This window comes from Tinamus guttatus, unplaced genomic scaffold, assembly GCF_059628265.1.
Source record: "Tinamus guttatus ecotype Peru unplaced genomic scaffold, ASM5962826v1 Tinamus_guttatus_pri_ptg000213l, whole genome shotgun sequence".
Classification (NCBI taxonomy): Eukaryota; Metazoa; Chordata; class Aves; order Tinamiformes; family Tinamidae; genus Tinamus; species Tinamus guttatus.
Window position 1 is genome coordinate 12305922 of NW_028288747.1, and position 24528 is coordinate 12330449.

At 43.3% G+C, this 24528-nt stretch overlaps 1 protein-coding gene and 2 pseudogenes across 3 annotated transcripts; 1 reads left to right on the forward strand and 2 right to left on the reverse strand.

Moving 5' to 3' along the window:
* Positions 1-4693: 4693 nt before the first annotated feature.
* CHRNA9 (cholinergic receptor nicotinic alpha 9 subunit) lies at positions 4694-8968 on the reverse strand. 3 transcript variants are annotated; one of them, XM_010216922.2, is made up of 5 exons: positions 8899-8968; positions 7743-7888; positions 6839-6993; positions 5646-6178; positions 4694-5244 (listed from the first exon to the last, which is right to left on the reverse strand). In XM_010216922.2, exons 1-5 carry the CDS (start codon positions 8966-8968, stop codon positions 4694-4696), a joined length of 1455 nt encoding a protein of 484 aa, XP_010215224.2. The 3 variants fall into 3 exon arrangements, with proteins under 3 accessions (XP_010215224.2, XP_088380955.1, XP_088380954.1); XM_088524829.1 differs by lacking the exon at positions 8899-8968 and having other exon boundaries at positions 4694-4898; positions 5010-5244; positions 7743-7874; XM_088524828.1 differs by lacking the exon at positions 8899-8968 and having other exon boundaries at positions 4694-4976; positions 5034-5244; positions 7743-7868.
* A 7415-nt stretch (positions 8969-16383) lies between these two features.
* On the reverse strand, positions 16384-18360 carry LOC148594704 (uncharacterized; annotated as a pseudogene).
* LOC148594705 (uncharacterized) lies at positions 18359-19533 on the forward strand (annotated as a pseudogene).
* The last annotated feature ends 4995 nt before the right edge of the window (positions 19534-24528 follow it).

Consider the following 24528-nt stretch of genomic DNA (forward strand, 5'->3'; position numbering starts at 1 on the left):
TCGATTTTTATAGTGCAAACAGCATCTCAGCATAGTAGTAAGAGCTGTTTTCAAAAACAGAATTAGAGCAGTGTAGCCGAGGGCAAGCTTCAAAAATATCAGACACCAGAGCTCATTTACACCGCACTATTGGTTAAAAGTGCAAGGGGTAGGGGGCCATTTGCTTTTTCCTTAGTTGTGTAATGTTGGTGTTAAACTTTAAGAATTCCCATTCTTTAGCCATGAGGAAACATGATCATAACAGACTGTCACTACCACTGTCCTGTTGCCTTCAGTTATATGACAAACAGTAGACAGAAGCAACAAACATTTCACTCACCACAGATATATTATTGGTGATCACCTAAGCTATTTTCATGCTTAACAAAATAGACAAACTATCTTTAAATGCCATGAACCATATCAGACCACCTATGCAGAAAGTACATCTCAACCTTCTCATGGAAAAAAGTGGGACAGGATTTGAATATACACTGGTGCTAGCACAAACTTTGAGTAATTAGGCAGCCCATTGACAGCCACTTTCAATGACCTATCTCCATACAAACAAGGCACTGGACACTTACCTCTGGGAGCTGAAAGAGGTGGTGGTAAGAATGGCCTACAGGCTGGGAGTGACAGCAGCTCCGCAGGGTCTCACTGTGTCATCACAAGCAGTGCCGATTTGGACAGATCACTCATGACATGTAACTTGCCCTTAGCAGCCCCTTTTCCTTCCACTGCTGGAAGTTTGGCCAGTACCCCCTGCCCCAGAACAGACGTACTGCTGCAATACAGCCCTGGAAAGGGCTGCATCTCAACTCTGGCAGTCCAGCCGCCCTCTGCCTGCCCCACTTCGCCCCTGCTCCCTGCAGTGAGTGGGATGCAAACAGAAAATAGCTATACAACAGGGAGAAGGCACTCCAGGGAACAGACTGTCAGGGTCTGAGTAATTTTACATCCTTTACCTCATTATTCATCAGTTCTGCCTTCTCCTTACTGTTTGCCAACCTCATGTAGCAGTCTTGCTGCATAGATAGAGCTCTACAAGCTCCAGCTTTAGGTCACACCATCACTGACTTCACATCATGCTCCACCTGCAAAAGGGGTTTTCCGGTCTTTGGAGACTACACTGGATAGTACTAATACTTATGTACCAGAGAGTCCATTTTTGTTGTCAGGAAACACTAGCGAAGTTCTGCTCTGCCGCTGACATGAAGTGGGCACTTCGAGCTCTGGCTTTCTTGTTCTGTATTTTAAATGCTAGATAACAAATCTATGACACACTAACTACAGAACCACACACATGTGTGCATTAATTATAATACTGTTATTTATTTGCCCACATTACACTGGTTTGAAATTCTGTGCTAGTGTATTAAATATAAGAAAATTCACAAATACAAAAACCAGAATGTTATACAGTATCTGAAGGCATTATACAATACATTTACAAAGTTTCTTAGTGTTAATGTTATTGGACACTTATAACAAGCACTCAATGAAACCTAATTTACTTTATTTGCTGATGTACTTTGCTTACAATTCTCAGGGTTGTGTTTAAGTAACTGAAAAATCATACCAGCTTCGGCTCCATAGAAAACACTTTCTCCCTTTGCCAGGGAGAAATAGAATGAAAGCAGAACAACCCTTAATCTCAAGGAAAATGACAGAGAGAATCTCTTCGGAAAGCGGCACTGTTCCCAACAATTCCAGACATCACTGAAATCCTTTTCAATAAAATAAATGTATAGGAGATGTCTGAAGTTCTCCCACAACAAATATGAAAATGTACTGCAAGTATGGATGCCATTCGGCATAGACCATTTCTCTGCTCAGAACAGCAAAGAAAGCAAATAGCATTACAGGCTCTGCAGAAGAGTTCTTAATTCTAGATGGGTGATGTAGAAAGTTGTTCTGAATCACATTTGAATGCACAAACCCACAGTAGAACAGAGCTCCCTCTTCTATTTTAAAAATTGCTACTGCCATTTTAATTTTGTGTCTTCTGGTTATTCACTAGACTAGCTTCTCCTTTGAAGGATGACAGCTCAGAAAAACACAGTAAAAGCAGAAAAAGCTTTATGCCAAAACATTCATCGCATCCAGAATTATGTACAGATCACATTCTCCACCCTGTTATATTCCCCATAAACTGACATTCCTCCAGTCATATCTCAATGAGTCCTGTAGTGAACATACCCCTAGATGGTCTGAAACACACAGGCTAGAGCTACAGTTGAAAGCACAGCATTGACCTGCCTAGCAGAAAGACAGGGGACCCTGCAAGATGAGGAACACTAGCCGGCTGCCACGTTTGTCCCTGCACACAGGCTGCACGGCCTGCATGACTCACCTTCAGATCAGGCTTGAGAACACACTGTGCTCCTGATGGCTCCGAAGAGTCAGCCCAAAGGAGAGCTACTGCAGTAACTGCTTTCACCTTAGTGTCCAGAGGACAGTAGCATAAGTAGAGAGGGCAGGGAAAGCAGTGCAGAAGGGAGCCCATATTCCTCCTCGCTTGCTGCTCTGCAATGACTCAGTATGAGGGGAGAGGTAATCTCTGCCAAGAGACAGTGCAGGAACAAGCTGTCTGCCCGTTCCTCACCAATAGCCTGTGCAGAAAATGGACTGCATTGTATTTACAGCATCATTGTCTTCTTGATTAAAGTCACTCTATTCCCTTTACACTCAGCCTATACAGGCTTGTTTCTCAGAAAAGCAAATGAACATTTTTGTTATTATAATTAGTCTTTCATCATCTCTGAATTCTCATGGGATACTGGATCTAAGCATGAGACATGCAAAGGGAAGAAGACAGCAAGACAGCTGAAACTGAAGTTTCCTGTCTCCACTCAGCACTCGAGATGTCATGCACAGTTTTGACTGCTAACACAAATGGATTTGGAGCCACCCAAACTATAATCCAAAAAAGAAAATGTAGTCTATAGCTACAAAAGAGCATCTATAAATAATTTTGAAACCTTACCATGTTCTTACAGAGGAGAACCCTTTAGTGTTATCAATCATTACAGAAGACAGACTAGGAGAGTACAGTGTATGATTTCAACATCTTCAAGCAATGAGGCAGAAACTTCTGAAGGGCTCCAGCATGACAAAAGAGTCCCATGATCTACTCATGGTTACAATATTCATCCTCACATATAAGAGGTCCACCACTATAAACACATGTTTTAGCTTACTCCAAACAGAAGAGAGTGGGCAGAGCGAAGTTTAAGAACTGCCATTTGGAGTCAGACCAAAGGTTTTGATGAATCTGAATGATGATGAACCATCTCCAGCAGATCCTTGTGGAAGATAAGGCATGTAGCTATATAATTCCTTAAAACACTTTCCCAGCTTTCTTCAGTTTGAGACTGTATTTAGTAGTATACTTGATAGATTTTTTTCTTCTGTTTTCCTCTTGATTCTTCAAATCTATGCAACATTTTACCATCACAAATCCTGTTGCAAGAAACTCCTTTCTCACATTGTACAATCTCCCCCCATAGTCATTCACTGCATTTGATGTATCTGAGTCCTATACTCCAAGAAACAGTGGACAATTATTTCTCTACACTTTATACCACCAGTACAGGCACTGGACACACACCCTCACTCATCTGTTTGATGACCCATGATGTTTGATGTTCTGAAGACTCATGCTCTGAATGTTAGCCTTATCTATAAATACTTCACATCTCCACTTTTTGGGATTATGTTTTTTCCCCCCAGTCACCACAAACAAAAGCAGTTTCCTCAAACTAAGCACTAAACTCTGAACTGCATGACAAATAGGTGAGACCATTTTTAGAAAACATGCTGTTTATTTTCACTGTGCAGAAAAGAACTACTCATTAAAGTTGCCCCAGTTTCCTGGGAGCTGATAATATATAAGGAATACACCTGAGACTTTTTCCACTTACCAAGTTAATTCTTGGCTAGCTACCCAGTTCATCTTTATATTGGAACCTGGGCATTAATGCCTTGCATTATTTATGAAGCTCCAGATAGGCTTACAGCTTTCAGTATTCCATACAAAAGATTAAACCTGCAATTAAGTATTCAATGCATCATTTACAGAATAGTAATCACAAATCCCTTTAATAAATTTGGCCATAACAATGGCATCACATTGCCATCTTGACTCTTCACTACCTTAAATTACAGCTTCACAGGTGTGTTCCCTATTAACTGTAACAATTATAAAAACAAGCTTTATCACCTGAACTTTTGACTGGGATCCATTACAGTGCCATTCTGCCTCTCCCACTGCATCTAGAATATCACGGTTTCAAAGTTCAGTTTGTAAAGGCAATTCGTCTGCCCAGGGTACACCCAGGGTATTAGCTTCTCACTTTACTACACATCTTCCAGAGCTCCATTTGCCTAAGAAGGTTAAGAGAAATTAACACACAGAAGAGAGAGTGCTGTTGTCAGCAAAGCAAACATGTTGGTGCACACAGGTACTGAAGGCACTTTGCAAGAAGCATGTTGATTATAATCCTGTTTTACTGGGCCTGTAGGATCATGCTTTATGCTAGATAACATTCTTTCAGGCAGCTCACAATTTGAGGTTGCTGTGAGCGTTAAGTATTAAAGAGTGTAACAGTAGACAAGGACACATGGAGTGAGCATCCATCACAGAACTCCACAAAAACAAGCTATCCAAGTGGATTCATACTTACAAAAACAAGCATGTTCAGATCTTCAGTCAAGCTGCTTTCCCAATGATCAGCACACTCATAAAGAACACCATAATAAAGAAAATCCACATGAAGAACCTATCCATCACTTTTGCTACCTTTTTCCACTCAATTCCTTTGGCCTTATTTGCTTTATGGTCTCGAACACAATTAGCAATATACTCGATATTTTTTAACAGTATTTTATAACAAGAGCAGCAGTTAACAGGCACCCTAGCATTTTCACCATGAATTTCACAGCTTTTATTTGAATTTCCATTCAGCTTCTTGAGATCAGTGTCATCATTTCTACTGCAAAGGTGACTTTCTTCTTTGTGCCTCCGCTGACCATTGTCATCCCTTTCTAACTTATGTTCTTGCTCTTTCTTTCTTTGCGGACTTGTGCAATTTTCACCCACATCATAAACAAAAAAGATTTTTGACATGTAGTCTAAAATGACCACCCTGGCCCACTGTGGGACAGGCCTTGCTTCTGAGCCACAGTGGTGGATATTCATTATAATGATGGTCAGTGCAGTGGAAGCTGTGATCATCGTCATAGTTGCTATGTAATACTTGCCTGGAACATAAAGCAACATTATATTATTAACAAAAGTATCCAAATAAAAATTTAATGCAGGCTTACATCTTGAAACAGTCCAACCTTTGTGCTTATAGTTCTCTCACTTGCTCTTTGTATTCTGGTGCTATTTTTTTAAATAGTAAGTGATAAAATTGCTTTTAATATCTTAACTATGTGGAATATGTTATTATGATACAGCTAACATATATTATCTAAAATAGAAGAGCATAGACTCTAGCATACCTAAAACCTGTACAAGTTCCACACACATTTTAAGTATTTTACTAGGCTTTAGAAATGCAATATATTTACGTTCTCAAAAGACACCTGTGACATGATCTCCTTGGCATAAAGCCTTGCAATTAATAAGTCATATATTTAAAAAGTGTAAAGCTTACCTATCAAAGGCACATTTTCAGAGGGTGGCATGATCTCTGCAACCATCAGCTGGAACACAGTCAGAGCAAGAAGAACCGTAACACCCAGAGATACTTTTTCCCCAGAATCTGCAGGGAGATAGAATCCCAGTGGGGCCAGGAAAGAGATCAAAACGCAAGGGAGCAACAGATTAAATATATAGAAAGATGACTTCCTCTTCAAAATCAATGTGAATGTCACATCTGGATAAGGCTCAGAGCAGCACCCATAGGTTATTACATTCTTAACTGCTGGCATACCATGAATCTCCCACTCCACATCTTCTATGAAGTCAGAGAGGTCACCACTATCGAGAGAATTGATGATGTCTACCTGATTGCCATTATAGGTCCAGGACCCAAATGTAAGGTTGCACTGCTGGCTGTCAAAAGGAAAGTAAGATACATCCACTACACATGAGCTCTTTGTGATAGCTGGTGCATCCCAGGTGATTTTTCCATCGTATCTCAACACAACATTAGTATTCACTGGTTCTGAGGAGTCATCATCAGCTCTAAGAGACAGAAAAGTGACAAATTGATGTGACAAATTACTGTGGTAGTCCCTCCACAGTTACCCGGAGGCAGACCATTAAAAGCATGTTTCTGAAATCATATCATTTATCCTGCATCATGAGAGCTCACTATTTACTGTTTCTTATAGGTAGCAATGCCCATTTTGATTTCGGACAGATGAATTATTGCTATGATGTGCTAAACATCAGTGCTGCTAAACTACACTGTATTTCTGGGCCACAGCTTCTTCTAACTTGACTTCAATGGGATACATTTGAGATACAAAATCTATTCAAAGATTATCAGAATGTGTGGTTTGCTACTCTTCTGGAGTGAAATGTGTACTAATTTGTGATCACAATTTTCCAGAGTTCCTCAGGAGTCTCAGCAAAAAGCACTTCCACTGGAGAAGGATGTTCTGAATTTCTCTGCTGCACTGGGAGCCAAATAGCTTTGTTATGTAGTGTGAACAACAGTCAAATAGTCCAGTATATAACACAAAATATTTAGATGAACAACGATAAATCTTAAGAAAGCAAGCATTCCTCTTGTTAACGCAAAGTGAATTGACTAACATTCAGGTTCTGTTGGTCCTACTTTCACCTCCACCTTTAGCCAAACATTGGCAAAGCTGATTCTTTTCAGCTACACTTACTTACTTGTTATATAAGACAATATCTGGTCTCCAGACCAAATTGCTTGGGATCCTGATGGAATCCAACCCGTCATATTTATCCTTGTCCCACGTGAGGTATGCATCATACCAGCTTTGCCTAATCCATAAGTAGGCTGTCAAAATTTGGTTTCTTTCATCCTGCATAAACATGCAGAACTTTCTTGATAAAGGTGACAAATGCACATCTTGGATACACACAGCATTTGTTTTATAGCCATCAAATAGCACTCAAAGTAGGCCAGTGTACTGGCAGGCAAAAACAGTACTTCTCAGACAAGTATGTATGTCCATACAGAGGACTTGCGCATTTAGACTTTCTCATCCCAATACTTTCCTTATGAGGATTCTTTTCTCTGGATCCTCCCTAGCTTTAATCCTTGCTATAGAAATACTTTTCCGTAAGGCTTCCACCATCTTAAGAATTTTGTTTTGCTAACTTAAGAAAAAAATAGCTAACAGATTCATTTCAATGGATTCTCTGAAACTTGGTAGACCTTTAAATTGCAATTTAGAAGTCACAGAAGCAATTTTCCTTTCTTCCAGACACCTTCTCTTTGGTCTTAAAAGGAAAGCTGTCAAAACTAAATTTCTTAAAACACTTTTCCTTTTGAAGGATGCAGTATCAATACTTAATGGCTATTACAAACGATTTAACAATTCAGCAGCTATCAGCCTGTAGCCATATAACAGAAGTCCCGTATTACAAATGGTTAAGTACCTATTAAGCCTCCTTTACTTAAAAAGAAAGAGTTACTGAAGTTGTCATAATAAGAAACAGGTTACTTTTCCTACTCCAAACAAACATGCTCACACATATATTTACTACAGTTTAGAGATAGTGCACCAATTTGTGCATCTTTCTAGAAAATGGAATAATTTTTACTCACCATGTCCTTAATCTGGGACAATGTGATCTGAAGGGTGACATTCAGTACTTTATCTGTGTCTTCCACTGGTCTTAGAGCATTTGAATAGTCTTCAAACAGCTCATTAAACAGCATGTGAGCGTATTTTCCTTTAGCTGATTCTACAGCTACATAACAGATTTGTTCAGTACATCAGATTAAGTACTAATATCAGAAAACATCAAAAGTTCAATTAGCTTTTACTTTTGTAACTATAAACTATACTTTATACTATAACCATACTTTATCATCCATATACTCTAGAACATCATTTAATGCAGACAGACTAACCCTGAAACTATTCAAACAAGCACACTGTTCTTCTGTAGTAGATGCACGGCTGACAGCTTCAATCGTTCACACCTATTTACTATTTATCTTCCCCAAATAAGCAGCAGCAATAGAGGGTTTCTTTGGAAAAATATTATCTGTTTTACTGATTTCTTTCATGTGTACAGAAAGATTGACAGTCACATGCCTGCCAAGCTAGAATTAAAAGCAAAATCTGAAGTCAAAGCTGCTCTCTAGCTAATGATTTGTTAAGTTGAAATGCAGCACTCGGATTCATGCTTTCAGAGTTTCCTCTTTTAACAGTCCCTAGAAAGCATATGAGCACACATGCATCCTTGGAATAAAACCTTCAATTGCCTGGTTCCAAAGACACATATTTGGAAATATCCTTGCTATACAAGTTTACTATGGACAATCCACTAAAATGTATTCTTTAAAGTAATTATCTCACCATTCCACTCTGTGTACCAGGTTTCCTAGAATGCCTGTATCACCTGCAGATGGATTCACGCATTTCTGCAAGCTATGGGCAAGGACTGCAGCATCTACAAGGCTTGCACAGAGCCAGATGGCACAACTTACGGAGAACTATTCTGGAGTACCTTACTCTTTGATGGCTCACACTGACTACCTGCACTCGAGTTCAAAGCAGAAATCCGAACAAAGCTTCTCAAAGAGCAGATAGATCTGACCGTACAGGATGGTTTTTGTTTTGTCTATACATCAGTGAGGAAAGTAAAAACAGATAAAGCTCTGGAGCTTAGCTGGGTAGGATGCACATATTAGATACAAGCTCTTATCCAAGTAAAACTCAACACAACATTTAGGTACTAAGAAGTGTTCTCACCTTGAAGCATCACTGCTGTCAACAGCCACAGGAGACACAGGCAGCAGGAAAATGGACTATTTCTCTTCATTTCTGGACAATAAGTAGAATCCTGTCCACCCAAGGGCCACGAAGACACTTATCACCATCCAAAATGACAAAACAGGTTGTGCAGCAGCACAGAGTTATTCTGAGGCACAGAGGAGCTGCTAGAAGAAGCTCTGTCCTCCTTCAGCACTGCCAGGGTCCTGCTACGGCCTTTGTCCCTGCCACCTCCACGGGCTCCAAAGAACCCTCCTCTCCAGGTAACCCGAGAGCTGCCAGCGCTGATGCTGAACAAGACAAATGGAAGGGACATCAGCTGGTGAGCTGCACTCCACTGCTTTTTCTTACTAAAAATGCAGCATTCAACGGACAGGTAACGATTAAACCCCTTCTCACTTCTTCAGAGGGAGCAGGGAGGGGGGGCGGGGGGGGGGGGTCAAGGTTTGCTGCCCTTGTGCCCACTCAGAGCCAGTCAGCTGAAGCCTGTGGAACCTCACTCAAAAATAGGATCTGGCTCCATAGTCTAATTGAGAAAGTAGTACTGTACATCATAGAGCCAACATATCACACAGGAAATACCCCCTCCCTGCCTACCCCTATGCAGCCAAAACAATGTTTTTTCAACCAAACTGATGCCATGTAGAAGGGCTGCAGCCACAGGAACAAGAAAATTTCTCCTTTGGACAGCACAGGTGGCACTTGCAGCAGTGGGCACTGCCACCATAGCCATACAATCAAGAGCTTCCAGCAGCGTGGACAACTCCAAGACCACTACTCAATGTGAGGGAAGGAACCCTACAGAAAGTGCCATTTTCTGGTACAAGACAGCTTGCCAGGAGAACTTAGCAAAACTACAACAGATTACAGAACTTTACAGCTCCTATATTTAGGAAGAGAAGTGACAAGGAGCACAAGCTTACCATAATTGAGCTCCCTCCTACCTTAAATGCCTTCAAGAAATGTTCATCTTCAGCTCTGTCTATTCCTCATATTGCCAAGCTAGTTTCCTAGCACTGCAGGCATTTCTTACAGGTTTTTCACAGAGAAGAGGTGGTAACTTCTTTTCCCTATGGGCAAATTAAATCCATCCTGTGATCCATGATCTTTGCTCTCCAAGTAACAGAATACGGCAGCCACTTAAAAAAAAAAAAAAAAAAAAAAAAAAGATAAGTAGAAAGGTGGAAAGGTAGAATGAATTATCAACAAAAAGAATTAGCTCAAAACACTTTCAAGCCACACAAAGATTGAAAGCTAGTGCTTTGCTCATGCATTCTTCAGGCTAGAAGTAAATTGATCTCTCTATACACACAATATAGCACTCCCTGAACTCACTGCCTAAAGTTTGTTCTTTACTGGGGTCCATAAATCAGTGACATTTGTGGCCAGATTTAAGGGCTAATAATAAATAATTTCAGTAAAGGCACCTGTAATGAAATCTATCTCTGTCACTTCATTTGCCAAATTCTCAAAAGAGGAAAAAATAAAAGGTGGAAAATTGTTTTGAAGTCAAAATGGTCAAACAGACCACAGGCAGCATGTGACAGGAATTGAGAGGCAAAGATGGAAGTTATTGGATATGGTCCCATCAGTGGGTTCTCGGGTGATACTTTTAGTCTATAGTCTGTTTGCCATTACATCTGCATGTAGTATTTAAGAGTACCACTGCTTAGAGTAACATCAGGGCTAGTGCTGCTCTAAACACTCATGCTGCAAGACCAAGCCTGCTTTGCCACAGGCTTGAGGCCAGCTTGTGACCAGCTAAACCACAGTAAATACACACTGATATACAGCAATTTACATAAGATTACTGCAGAGCTGTAAAGTACTTTTATATAATGTGATCTTTAGAAGGAAGCTGGGTGTTCTCAACATGCAGAAACAAGAAGCATGTCTACCTGCATTCACCTGCATAAATGAACTCGAATGCATATAGCATAACCTTGCAGTCATTTTCAAATGCATTTAGCTCGATGCCATCTATGTGACAAAGACTGGCAAGCAGGCATGCACATATACAAGAATGCATCTTGTGTGAGGTGTTACATCTATTACACACTGTGTGCACCAACAGAAAAAAACTAAAACAGAAAACTAAAACATATCCTACCACCCTACCGCTATTAAATATACTAGTAATCTTAGCATACCAGACTATTTGGCCTTTTTAACTTTCACAGGAAAAATGATTGGCAATTTTAACCAGAATGTCTAATGTAAATACTTTGAGAGAAGAGTGACTTTTAGCACCATTATTTAATGATTTGAGAGATTAATCTACAAACTTTATCAGAATATAGCTTTAAATTGTGGCTTTATCTATGGCAGTAGATCAACTGATCAAACATCCATTTATCCCTTAAAGGGGGCTTAAATTTATAGCAAAGTTGTCCTCTATTTTTATAGTAAAATGTTCTACAAGCTTGTGAAGTAGAAGTATGAAGTCACTCACAGAGAATGTAGAAAGGGTCACAGGTGCTTGGAAGTTAGAATCAAGTCATTAACCTCTTCCAAAACTAGAGCTGGCTCCCAGGGAAATTCAAAGTTACTGTTAAGAGTATCAACCAGCAGATGTCCCTGTTACCTACCCTACTGAAAACCCACACATTCAAGGCGTTTTTAAATCACATCACTTTTAATCAGTGATGCAGTTAAAGTACATTTATTTGCTTCACATTTGACACAAGACAAAGAGAGGAGATATTCTTTTAAAGAAGAAACCAGATAAGCAGAAGGAACAAAACCACTTAGTGGTTGAATCTGGCTCTCTGGTCTGCCTGAGACACGAGACTTGGCATGAGAAGGTTTGAGTACAGGCAGATATAAATCATGGTTTCATACAGTGCAGTTGTGCATATGCAGAACACAAGTATAGGGCACAACAACCAGCCCTGATTTTCATGTGTTTTATTTAAACATTTGATGGAGAACACACATGGGCCCCTGAGCTTATCTGACACTCGTGTCCTGCACAACTGCTTATGACAAGCACACATGCTGCTTTGGGGACTTCAGAAAACCTCTGAAATCCATGTATTGCCATGTAAGTGAGGTCTGACTTTAAACACTCACACACTGCTTAAGAACAGCCTGAAATACAGATGGGAGTTTATTTCATATTAAGAACTTCCAACTTTGAATTTTTATCTTGGTCAAGCAAACCAGGAAACAAGTGAAAAACATTTATTTTAAATCTTGCTGTATTTATCATCCTGCCTAAAATAGCCTTTCACTCCCAAAGCTGAGGTTTTGACATGCGTTTTTGCAATTTTAAATGCATCTTCATCCTTTTACTGCATGAAGAACATGAAAGATTAAGCCTCAAATTAGGAAAACTACAGATATTATCACAGGCCTCAAGGCCGCCTGTACCACTTATAATCCACCCCCTCATCAGAGAACAATAAAGGAGAACAGATTGGTTTCTAAGCACAGTTTGTTAGAAGCGTCTCACAGCCTGCTTCTACTTGCTTTCTTGCCAATTTTTCATCTCAGAAGCTGTTGTGTTCACATTCTTCGAAGCACTTGCTACCGAACGTTACCATTTTGCGAGGAGGGCAAGCAGCACATGGCTCTGAGGAGCCCCACGTTTCTCCTCAGACCAGCTGAAGCCTTCACAGCACAGGTAGCAGCAGCTCTTCCTGCCAGCAACACAGCCTCCCTGGGCCTGCTCTATATACGCAACACACAGCACTTCATTTAGATGCAGTGTGGTTTTCTGCCTCATTTTTTTTTCACCTACCTACTGCTGCCTCCTTCCTTCCCCTGAAAGTCCCCTCCCACCTCAAACCAGCACGCTCATTCATATTTTCTTCTTCTTGCACACACAAGAGGAAATACACGAGGAAGCGTTCAGAGTGTCAGGTCATGGAATCGAAGCCACACGTTCCAGAAAAGGAAAATAACCTAAGTGTTACAGGTTTTTTGAAAGTAAGTTGTCTTTAGACCCACTTACATACACAGCTTTATTAACAGTTTTCCAGTGGAGAGGAAACTCTTGTTCCAAACTTATCTGTTCATTCTCTCACCAGGACACAGTAAGTTGCAGGTATTTTCTCTGCTCTTGAAAAATATTCAGTATTTGGTAGGAGCTAAGGGCAAAGTTACTTCATTGCTTTAGCGAGCCTATTCTAATGCAACTCTTTCATCAGGATCATTTTCAGCTTTGTAACATGGCTTGAATTGCTGATCACGGTTTCTATGCTCTACAAAAAGACAACCTCTGTGCCTAGACACTATTTCAGATCACAGGCTGCCTCTGACAGGCTGCCTGATGCTCAAACTGGATTGTAGGAATATCTACCCTTTTAAAAGGGCATAGAAAGACTCAAGTGTTTCTCTGCCTGACCGCTTTTGAGCGACAGAAGACACAGCATCTGCTCAGCTTTCAGAAATAGAGAAAAATGACAGAGCTGTAGCAGGGGCTGAAGACAAGAAGTTTCACCAGAATGCAATTCCTTCAGATAGAACATGCATCAAAAAGGTACATCAAATGTACCTTTTAGGTCAGGCTACACTCTTCACTCTGTTTTCTACAGAATAGAAAGCACCCAGGCTCCAGGTGTTTCTATCTGAGGCCATGTCAAAAACAAAGCACGCTGGGAAATGGGAGAAGCTCCTACACTTGGTTCCTCCCATGTCAAGCTCTGCGCCTTCAAGCATTAACTCATTAGGAAGCAGTAACAACTTTTCCATCTGCAGCTTTGCCTCCATCCTGAAAGAGATGCAGATCAACCTGCTAGCACAGTGCCACACTGAACTGCACTGTTCAAGTCACAGCTGACTTGGACAAGCCTTGTGATCAACAAGAAGTCATATGCCAAACTGGTCTTCCCTAGGCAGCAAGGCAGTTTAACAAGAGACAATGCTTTGGCAAACATTTCTCTCTAGAGAACATGACAGTTTCACTTCCAGAAAGTAAAAATCAACAGTAGCCCTTCTGGAAACTGACTGCTCAGCTGTAGTTCTCAAGTTACTTCCTTAGTAGCAAGAAGTTGCTGGAATATTTTAAGGTAAAGAATATTTTTATTGCAAGAATATTTTAAAGCAAAAAGATAGTTGTTTTGGGACCCTATGACACTAGAGACATTGCTCATGTCTTTGCTCAAAAAAATCTGATAAATGAGCAGCATCATTAATGTGCACCTAGTTCTGGGCCATCCTCTCCCCTATAACATCACAAAACACCAACCATGAGGATCACCATTCCTGCTAAAGGCCCCTATCAGCCTATGCGGGAAAGAGCGCTGGTGCAACAGCCAGCAACCAACTGAGGCGCCAGAACCAAGTATACTCACACGTCAGACTTGACAATCCAAGATCCTTCTCCTACCCAGCTACAGGGCAGCCAGCTCAGCCTGTCAATTGCCCGGTAACACAGGACATCCCCTGAGAGGGGCTGGAGACCCCTCCTGGGATAAGGCTACCATAGCAAGCACTGCAGTAGGACAGTTTGCAGGTGTCCACCGCAATCCTATTCCCTTCCTTCCGCTCATGGAAGGCCCTCCATTAATGGAGCTCCAGCAGACATCACTGCTTCCTCACCCACTTTATATCTTCAGCAGCCAAACAGAAGTCTCAGTTGCAGATGCTGCCTCACTACCTGCTGTCATGGGACCTCAGCTAATCTTTTAAACACAAGGATAGTCCAGGGGCTTTCCATAGGCTGACTACATATTACATTATTATCTCTAGGATTATTTCTAACATCCCACCATGAAGGAGCCAAGATAACTTATATTACTCAGTGCCTAGAACTACTTAATCCTTGGTGCTTTGCAGCCATCCCCATTTTCTCCTCAAGTGCATCCATAAAAATTTCAGACCCCCTCCCCACCCCGTACTGCTCATAGCAAGATGTATAGAACAGTAAACCTGTCTATTATGCCCATGTATAGCACAACCCAGGAAGCAGATACATCAGGAACACGGGTGACAGCAAAAGTGTATCAAGGTTTGCACAGAGCAGAAAAACACACTTGGATAAGAAACTTAAGTTAAGAGTTTACTCATCCCAATCAACAGTAGCAATAGCCGCACCAGTCCCACACCAAGTTCCTGGGGGGCTGCCACATTCACAGCATCTCAAGTTGCACTTGCACTTAGATTTTAGGTACCCAGACAGAAGTTACTGAACAAGCAAGCATTTCTAGTGACCAAAGACAGTGAAACACAAATAGCTTTTGGCTGAACTGCAGCCAGAACAAAGATCTCAAGAGAAGGTTAGATATGATAGCAATCATTTAAGTCTTGTCACACTGTAGTAAGTCCTACAGTGAACACAAACATCCCTTGTGCCACACAGCAGAGAGCAGTTCATTGGTGGTGGCCTACACGGACAGTGTTAACTTCTGGTAACCAGAGATCTCACAGAAATCCCATGGAATTTTTACTGAAGGTTAAGACAGGCTTGACTCATCTAGCACCCAACAATTTGTTAGCAAATAGACACAGAGTGAGATTCAAACACTAGACAGTTTAGCAATTACATTGATCCATGCATTGATCATGCAGAGCAGTGACAGTAACAAGGATTATTAATAAACTTGCTCAGTATAGCGCTCGGCCGGATTAAACAAACTGCTAGACCCATCAATTCCTTCCCAACCCAGCCAAATACTGAAAAGCACATGTAGACATAGGCTAACAAACAGCATATAACTCTAATTTCCAGGTTAGAAGTTCTCAAATCATTGTACTTTGCCAAGACCAAGATTGAGAACTGCTCAAGTTTAAGACAGCCTTAAAATTCAGGAGAAAAAAAAAAAAAGGTTTAAGACAGTAACACACCTTAAGGAAATAATTAACTGTTGAGCAAACTGTTGCTATTTTAATTATTTAAAGTTCTGATTAGACTAATTATGCTCAGAGGGAATTGCAGATAGAAGATTAAGTGATATATTTTCAGAACCTTGTTATTCAGGCCATTGCCTTGTACCTTATGAATACAGATGCTTTGTAAAACCTCAACTCTTAGTATCTGTTATTAGGCTAATAGTGAAACTTATTTTCCTTACCTTGGTAGCATTTTCTCCAGCACAGCAGCTTTTTACATTTTAATACAAAAAGCAATCTGCTGTAAGAGAGCATGCAGTTAACATGTAATGTTAACTAAAGTTAACCCATAACCTTAAAGTGCATGAGTGTTCCTTCAAACTCAATCTGTTGGTCATTTACTGCTCTAAAAAACAAGTCTACAAGTGTTCTGGGTGAAAAATATTACTAGTAGGCAGAGACCTTATAAAAAAGGAAGTTTTTATTAGTTTAAGATAGAAGTATTTTCAGACTTCTCTGTCAAGACAGACAGATGAAAACCAAGGCACCTTTTGACACACTCTCCCCATCCTTTACTACTACTATACATCCACGTAGAGTAGAAGTGGCAGAAATCATTTCATTCTGAAACACAACATCCCTTACAGATGTTAATACTAAATTACTGCAAAATACCACAAGGATTCCGCACTACAGGATGACTAACTCCTTAGCTTCAGCTTTGCAGCTGGCCCCACTGAGGGTGGTGACAGCGGTGCCTAGTCAGGAGTGCACCCCGTACTGCTCCGCACGCAGGCCCAGCCGCCGCAGGGCATCCCACAGAACCGCCACCAGCTCCCTCCGCGTCACGCACGCGCTGTTGCGGCACACGAAGAGCGGCCCGTCCCGGCGTGGCCAGACCCACAAGTAGCTGTGCAGGGCCAGCACCGGGCAAACCCAGGGCTCTCCCGAGAGCCCCAGGCTGATGACGAGTCTCTCCCGACGCGCATGCAGGCTGTGCAGAGCACTGCTACCCTTTCTGTCAGCTGGAGGTCACACGAGAACAGCAGCTCTGGTCGCAAAACATTCCGGAGCTTAGTCACCATCTCCTCCATCCGAAGAGCCCCAAAGAAAGCTACAGTAATAGGGCACGAAAGAGTAAGCATTCATAATAGGACAGGCATACAGACTCTAGGGCTCCTAAAAGGGATCGCAATACCTCTATGGTTATAGAGGAGTGCCTATCCCTGAGGATGCCTGCTCAACGCCTCAAGCGTAACACCATGCAGCGAGTGAGGGGATCTTCCAGAGGACCAGGGTGACCAGTCAACCTGGACACATAAGACTGTGCAACCACATACATCAGTGTCTTTGAGGCTGAGTAAAGAGATTCCACAGCCAAAAATCCTCTAATGTGATCCTCTGGAATTTGCCATGTGGCAGGTATTTCCATGTTTTTCCTAAAGTCAGGGAACTTCTTCAGTCCTTCGAGGCAGGCTTGCCAAAGCCCGCCATTCCCTGAGCACTCCAACAGTGACAAAGTCTTCAGAGGCCAAGGTCCCAGGCAGTGCTTGGGAGCCCACCCAAGCTGCCTTCCTACAAGAAAGGATCTTCATTAGCACAAGCTGGCAATGGGCAGAAGTGAAGCAATGCTAAGAGAGGGACCCTCAGTTCCACACACTCCTGAGCAATGCTCAGCTGGGATTTTATTTGTCCCAAGGCATTCCAGTCATATTCAGCTACACCCATCAGAGGGGGAGCAGAACAAGATATTTTGCACATTCACAAGACTATACACAAGATACCAAGGCTATTTCAGGCATTAGGCTAGCAATGCTTTTGCAACTTACAGATTTATTGAAGATTCCCATAGAAAAGTAGCAAAGGAAAAATTTAAAGCCAAACTTTTCTGTTTCAGCATGCAGGACACAATTGAAGGCATGTTCCTACAGGAGGCAGACCCTTCCCCAATGAGAAATTGGAGCTCACTCAAGGCCTCCCAAAGCCTCAGCCTCTCCCCAGTTTCTCCCTCACAAGGATATCTAAACATATCCAAGCAAACAGGCCAGCCAGAGTCAAGGCAGACAGTGAACAACAAGCAACGCCCGCAAGCCGCGGGGCACAGATCCCCCAGCCCACACTCACCGACCGCCACATCAGCCCCACTGGCGCTGCCCGCCGCTCTCCATGCAGCTCCCTGCCCGGCAAGGCCCTGCTCCAACCACTTCCTGCCCGGTTCCAGCGCCAGCATCTCCCAGAAGGAGGAACGGCTGCCGGACGTGCCACTAGCCCCAGCACAGCCCCTAAATACGCAATCGCGGCCACGCAGGCCCTTTTATAGCCGCTGCTAGCGCGCCCCTCCCCCTCCAATTGGCTCTTCGGGTCGCTGGAGCGCTGCCATTGGCTGCATGCGGGTGCGTGGGGCGGTGATGACAGCGCTAGTCCCTCCCCCGGGGCGCGGCCGCCGGTGCGAAGCGGCTGTTAGGGCCTAACGAGTGATAAGCGATGCCTTAGCGGGGCGTTCCCAGCATGGCCGCCGGCTGCTCACTGATTGGATAAGGGACAGCCCGGGCCAACGCAGAGCGCACTGATTGGCTAGCAGTAGGGACTCGGCTATAAAAGGCGAGCGTGGCGCGGCTGACTGTTTCTCTTACTTTGCATTCGGGGTTTGGGGAGTGTTGCGGCCATGTTGTCCATAGCGCCGTGGGAGCTGCGCCACTTGGGCCAAGCCGTCTGTCGCCCCTTCGCCTTTCTGGGCACCGCTGGGGCTGCTGCAGCGGCAGCCCGGCATGGAATGGCTAGAGCTGGCCAGGTGTGCCGGGGCAGAGGCCTGAGGTGATGAAGGAGCTGGTAAGTGCAGCCCTGGGGAGCGGGTGGAGGGCTGGGCAGTGCAGATATGGCCTTAGCTCCAGCCTTCAGGTGAGGCTTCTAAGAAGGCAAAAGCGTTTTTCAGAGAGAGAGAGTGAGGTGTTGAGAGGACTCTTTTGTCTGCTTGTTGTTCACAGCACAGCCTTGTTAGCTGCTGCTAAAGCAGTTTCTTTTTCTCATCAGGTGAGCTGAGCTGGACTGCTGAGAACCAGTGCTTGGGTCTTTGGCCCCTGAAGACTCTGGCCCTGCTGGAGGACTTGAGGGATAGCCATGTTTGGCAGGACTACCATGAAGACCTGAAGAGTTTTCTCCCTTTTAGGGAAGCCATGGTGCTGCTTGCAGTCTGGCCAATCCCAGCAGATCAAGTGAAAGAGTTCTTGGTGGTCATGGAATCCCAGAATCTGCCATCTCTGAAAATAACAGCATATGTGGAAGCGTTGTCCTTCATTTCCAAGCTATCAGGTCATTCTGATCCTCTTCAGGATCCTGTTACCTGTCACATGATAAGAAGGTTTAAATGTAGGACTGGACCTTCAAACCTGTAACTCTCGAAGTGCTAAGATCTCTCCTGGGGGCTCTGGAGTCTCTGTGCAACTCTCCCTATGACTGTGTGTTTTTCCATGCCCTGTTGATTGTGGCTTTTTTTGGCGCCCTTTGCAGGAGATGGTGGTGAGTCACCAAAGTGTGGCACAGCCAAAGCTCCTGTATTTGAGTGACCTCCAGCTGACCAAAGGGAGCACCCTGCTTTGCTTGCATCCTTCTGGTGCAGGCTGGGAGAGGTTTTTGGTCAGACTGGGACCATCTAGAGAGACGAGGGTATGTCACGTAGAAGCTGTCTGGATCTATGTAGCAGCATGGCTGTGAGGAGAGGGGCTTCTCTTTGTGCATTCAGACTGTGTCCGCATGAGCAGGAGGGAGTTCCTTGCAGTCTTTCTCTGCACTCTTGGGCTTGTTGGGCTTCCCCCAGAGCAGTATGGCATGCATTCCTTTTGACTGAGCACTGTTGTAACAGCAATAACACATGGGTATTCTGATGAAGCTGTTAGACAAATAGCAAGCTGGTGATTAAAATCCTGAAGGACCCAGTTCCAGCTGCCTTGGGCCTCCATAGTTAAGGGATATCTTCTGCAATGCTGACATGATTCTACAGGATAAAGTTTACACTCTGTAAAGTTACAGAGAAAAAGGGGAACTTGCAGAAAGTTAGTCTCCCTGCAAAGGGTTTTGAAAATTGTGAACTTTGATTTTAAATTCTGGTGGGTCAGCTTGCATGCTACACAATATGTTCTGTCAGTATTTCTGACATCTCAGTCTTTTGATACTTCTGAATTTTATCAATAAACTGCATTTTTAATGATTTTTTTGTGCTGTGCCCAGTCAAAGGCTTTTTATTAATCACGGTGGTGGTGAGATAGCTTGGTATAAACGTGTATCCTTTATTGTCTCATGGAATGAGAAGTGAAGCTAGCTAGTAATTGGTGATGGGAAGCTATAGATACAGGGAGGATTTAGCTGTTACCCTAACAACATCCAAGGAAGCTGGCACTGTTGCTCTGCCCCATAGTTTAGGTTAGAGCTGCTGCTTCAATCCTGTCCTTCCCCTACCAGTGTGAGCTTGTTCCCCTAAAACTTCTTAGGCACCTTCCCTGAGCCCCTCTTTCAAAGGGCAGATCAAACCAGGTACTGACCGGAAAAAGCCTTTAACTGAAATGAAGTTTAAATATCAAAAGACCCATCTGAGATCAAAAGAGCCTTTGGTTGTAGCAAGGAACACTATGAAAAATACAGTATAATAACTGACACTTAGTAATGAGAGCACTGAGTACTTGTGAAAGAATCAGAGCTGCAATGCAGACTGAGTCACCAACATCAGGGAAGCAGGATCATAAGCAAACTCCCTCACCTTTCATTATCATGTAATGACAGAGTATTGCAAAGCCATAAGATGCAATTGTAGACCAAGGAATTTTGTTTCCTTGGTGTGTATTTGATTTGTACTTCATGTGTATGATGCTTTTAGGCCTTATGTCTTATGTGATCACAGTTTTCCATCCTGACCTGGTGTTTGGCATGTGGCAATGATAGATTGAGTGAAAGTAATGGGAGGACCCATTTTGCTATCCCTTGGGCTATGATAAAAGCTCCTAAGTAATTCACAAAAGTGTAGCAGGCAGCAGTGGTCAGTGTGACACAAGGGACACCAGCCTGGAGGCTCTCCTCAGGTGTGCAGCTCCGAGTTCATTCCATCCTACCCAGCAACTCTCCAGTCAACTCTAAAAGGGCATGGATATTCTTTCCAAGGAAGAGGGGCATAATGCTTCCAGCTGCAGTGAGTGGTGGTAAATGCTCTTGCTCTTTAAATTCCCGAGAGAGAAAAGGATTCCAGCCTGCCCCAGATAGAAAGCAGAATATTTGTGGCAGTAACATAATCTCAACAAAGGGAAGCATGATTCTTCTCTACAGTGCCTCAGAGCTAGAATAGGGAAGGGTGGAGAGCTCACTGCAGCGAGCTCGGAGACAGGAAAGCCGCTCTGGGCATCCCCAGCACTGATCTCGGCAAAGCCGATCAAACAGGGAAGGATGGAGGAGGAACAAAAAAAATATAGCACAAAAAAAAGCATAAGAATCTGCTAAATGCCAGTGTACGGAACAGATGTCCCAGAATAGCTCCTCATCAGCTAGGTAAGCAATTTCCAAATGGCAAAGGTTATTTTTCCTAGTGGAGAAAATTGCTCAAACACAAATGACAAAAAATAAAATATTTAATCAAATTAACACCCTAATGTCTTCCCAGGACTGTCTTCTTACAGAATTTTTGTGCATCCTGTGCATCCTTGAGGCAAAGTTACTACTGCAACAACTGGATAACAAATCCAGACAAGTGAACACAAATTGCCCATAATTAATGTGTTGTTGAAATTTCCAGGGAGGTTTCAGGGACCAGTTAATGAGCACTGTATACATTAGACTGGTAAAACTTTGCATTGTTATAGTGTAAGTGATTTCCTAATGAAGGGGAATCACTTAGACCTAAATAGAGAGCTTCACCACATACTACCCTAGCAGTGCCACCAGTTGGACCCGCCTGCTAGTCTACAGAGAAGTTGTATTTAAACATGATCCTCAAGAAGTCCATGTAAGTTAAAGACTGGGGGTAGCAACCAAGCTCTACATGGAAATGAAACCTTAGGAACTGGATCCTCCAAGTTTAGACTTGGATTCGTCTTGGCTTTCACAACAGCACACTTGTTAGCACAGCTGCAAGGTCACTTTACACCCAGCTGCTTCTCACCCCCTTCTGCTAGGCAGCGTGAGACCTCGTGCCTGCTCATGCTGCAGGCGTCTTTTGCAGGGTTTGCCTGTTGCGGGCTTTGAGAATAAAATTCCTTAGGAGATTGAACGGTAAAGAGCACAGAAGAGTCTACTAAAATGCGCTCTTGTTAGTCACGCAACAGAGTGAACCTGCACATGTAATTGACAGGTTTAGCCTGTGCACAGTGTATGAGGAAATCCCATATAGGCTTCAAAAAAGGAAAGAAGTTTATCTTTTATAAAAAGAGAAAAAGAAAACAGCATGTTGTCTAAAAACATCCAGGAGTATTTCAGGTGTGATGCACCCCACTCATGTTTCAGGGCTGTGTGTTCCTTCCTATTAGCACTGAGGTATAGTTTGCATCATAATTTAATCCAAGAAAAATCCATTTTGTCAATGCAACAGTGGAACTCTCTTGATCATCTACTCTTGTCATGACTTGGTAGCTTCACAAAAGCACACCTGCTGCAAACCAGAAGGCTGGGAGACATGTAGGAGACACAGCCACCATGTCCTGAGAGGTGCTCTACACTGGGTGGTGCTCATAACAAACCCTTCAGGATACCACAGCTTGAAACCCTGTGCCACCTTCCTTCGACACGCACACTCAGCCCTCAGTGTCACCACTGTCTGCAGGATTGCTCACTGCCTTCATCTCTGCAGAGCCCTGAAAGGAACTCAGGACAAGGCCAAGACAGGGAGGGACGGCCCCATCCTAAGGGGTGGTGGGGCTGAATGCCCCATGCACAAACCTCACCCGACGCAGACGTGAGGGTCCATAGAGGGCTCACTATCCAGGCTGTCTCCCATCTGCATTATCCCTGGACACAGTCTAATTAGGGAACTCGATACCTTATCTGTTGATACCTATCTGCATTCCTGGGCAGGACACTCGGTGGATGGGTGCAGCTTAAGGCTGCCTCCCTTAGGTCATGATTGAAGCGTGTGTGCTGGAGCACTTTCAGGTTTGCACAAGGCAATCCAGCCTACGAATTGATGCTAAGCAAAAGCATTCCCCTAGGTGACTTTCCCACTCAGCTTTTCTCTTCTTACCCCTTCCCACATAGGTGTTACAACCTTAATAGCCCATTTGGAGTTACTACTGCTGTTTTCACCAGAGGGTCTCCAGGACTAAAGGGGCAGCTTTCTGGGATCATAGATATTGTCCCCACTAACATCTTCAGCACTGAAACTGTCATCTTGTTACTGGGCAAATAGCACACACAGAAAATGAACTGGATCTAGACAGTTTGCCAAAAGCTGCCTGCACCTGCTCACACATGGCACATGGGAGACGTGGAAAACACCCTCTTCTGCCTGGTGGCCCGGGCTTGGGAAGACCAAGAGGCCTCACAGATTGCGCTCCAAGCTGAACAAGGCACTGGGCCTCCAGATCGGGGCCAGCAGGTCTCTGCCTAATGCCTTGTTGTATAAAGTGCTTTGTTTGCTCGCAAGTTGCATTTAATCATCCCAATACAATTTATTTTTTCCAAGTTCTTTTCAGTCAGGTGAAGAAAATGTGAACTGACTGTACATAGTGAATTAGCAGTGTTGAAAAATGCATTTAACAGAAGTTTATTTCCAGGCACCGTTATGTTAGCTGTTCACCTGGTGAAGTAAAACAATGAACTGCATTATATTTAAATCAATGTACCAAAGATCATCTCACAACCTATTAATATATGGATGGGAGATTAATTCAGGGCTTTTCTACATAGGGTCTGAGTGAACACAGCCTTTTTGGCAGGTGTTTCCGGTGCAGAAAGAAAACAGGTCTCTGTGGTTAGGCTGTTTCGTGTTCTGCAGCTCATCCACCAACCAGTGCAGAGCGCAAGTAGCTCAGCCACATTATCTGAGCCTGGGTAAGAAACTCCAGAACGAGGAGGATATTTTAACACCAAGCCCTAACATGACTGCTTAATGTCAGGCAGAAAAAAAAAATAGTAACTTAAAACATACATGTTTTTTGCTTTTCTTAGCAGTAGCTACAAACCTGAGCTAAGGCAGCTTCCCAGGGAGAAGCCTTCCAGAACTGCCTGGCACTTTTTCTGTATCAGAAGCACTGAATTAGTTCATATGAACTATCTTATGTGAATGGAAGCGCTGTTCCCTTTGTTTTTTGATTGGGGAAACAGGCACACTGCAAATGCAGGAAGCTTGTGGAAAAGCAGCGCATGGGAGACACATGCTGCTCTGTTCTGGGCATCAACTGTGAGTTTCTGCATGCTCAAACACAGCAATGTCTCATTATCAAGTACATGGCCTTCAAGATCCCACAGGCTTCTGGTTCTTTCTTCCATTCTCTCCTCCTCTAGTTTAACGCAGCAGTTACAAAACCATTTTCAGTGTTGTGGGAGAAGCAACGTTCAGCAGCAGCTCAAGCGTTTCATGCACCTGCACCTTGCACAGCTGGCGCGCAGGGCCATGCACAGGGCACGAGAGCTGTGGTGATACAGGTGCATGCTCATGTCCTGCATGAGAAGCTCCTACATCCAGAGGTCTCCTGCTGCCCCACATCAGGCTCCAGCTCTGCACCTCACAGACAGAAATGAGTGGAGACCTACCTTCTCATTGCCGTATCTGCCTTGGGTTTTCAGGTGCTTCACACCTTTGCTACAGCCCTGCCATCAGGTATTGCCAGCCCCTGGTGCAATCTGTGATATGTATATTTTACT

Bases quoted from the DNA above. Each gene is read 5' to 3' on its own strand.
- CHRNA9 (XM_010216922.2), bottom strand. From the start codon at position 8,968: ATGAAGAGAAATAGTCCATTTTCCTGCTGCCTGTGTCTCCTGTGGCTG. The intron at 7,889-8,898 runs GTGAGAACACTT...TCTGTTATGTAG, and splicing joins GACAGCAGTGATGCTTCAAG to CTGTAGAATCAGCTAAAGGA. The intron at 6,179-6,838 runs GTAAGTAAGTGT...TCTGTCTCTTAG, and splicing joins GATATTGTCTTATATAACAA to AGCTGATGATGACTCCTCAG.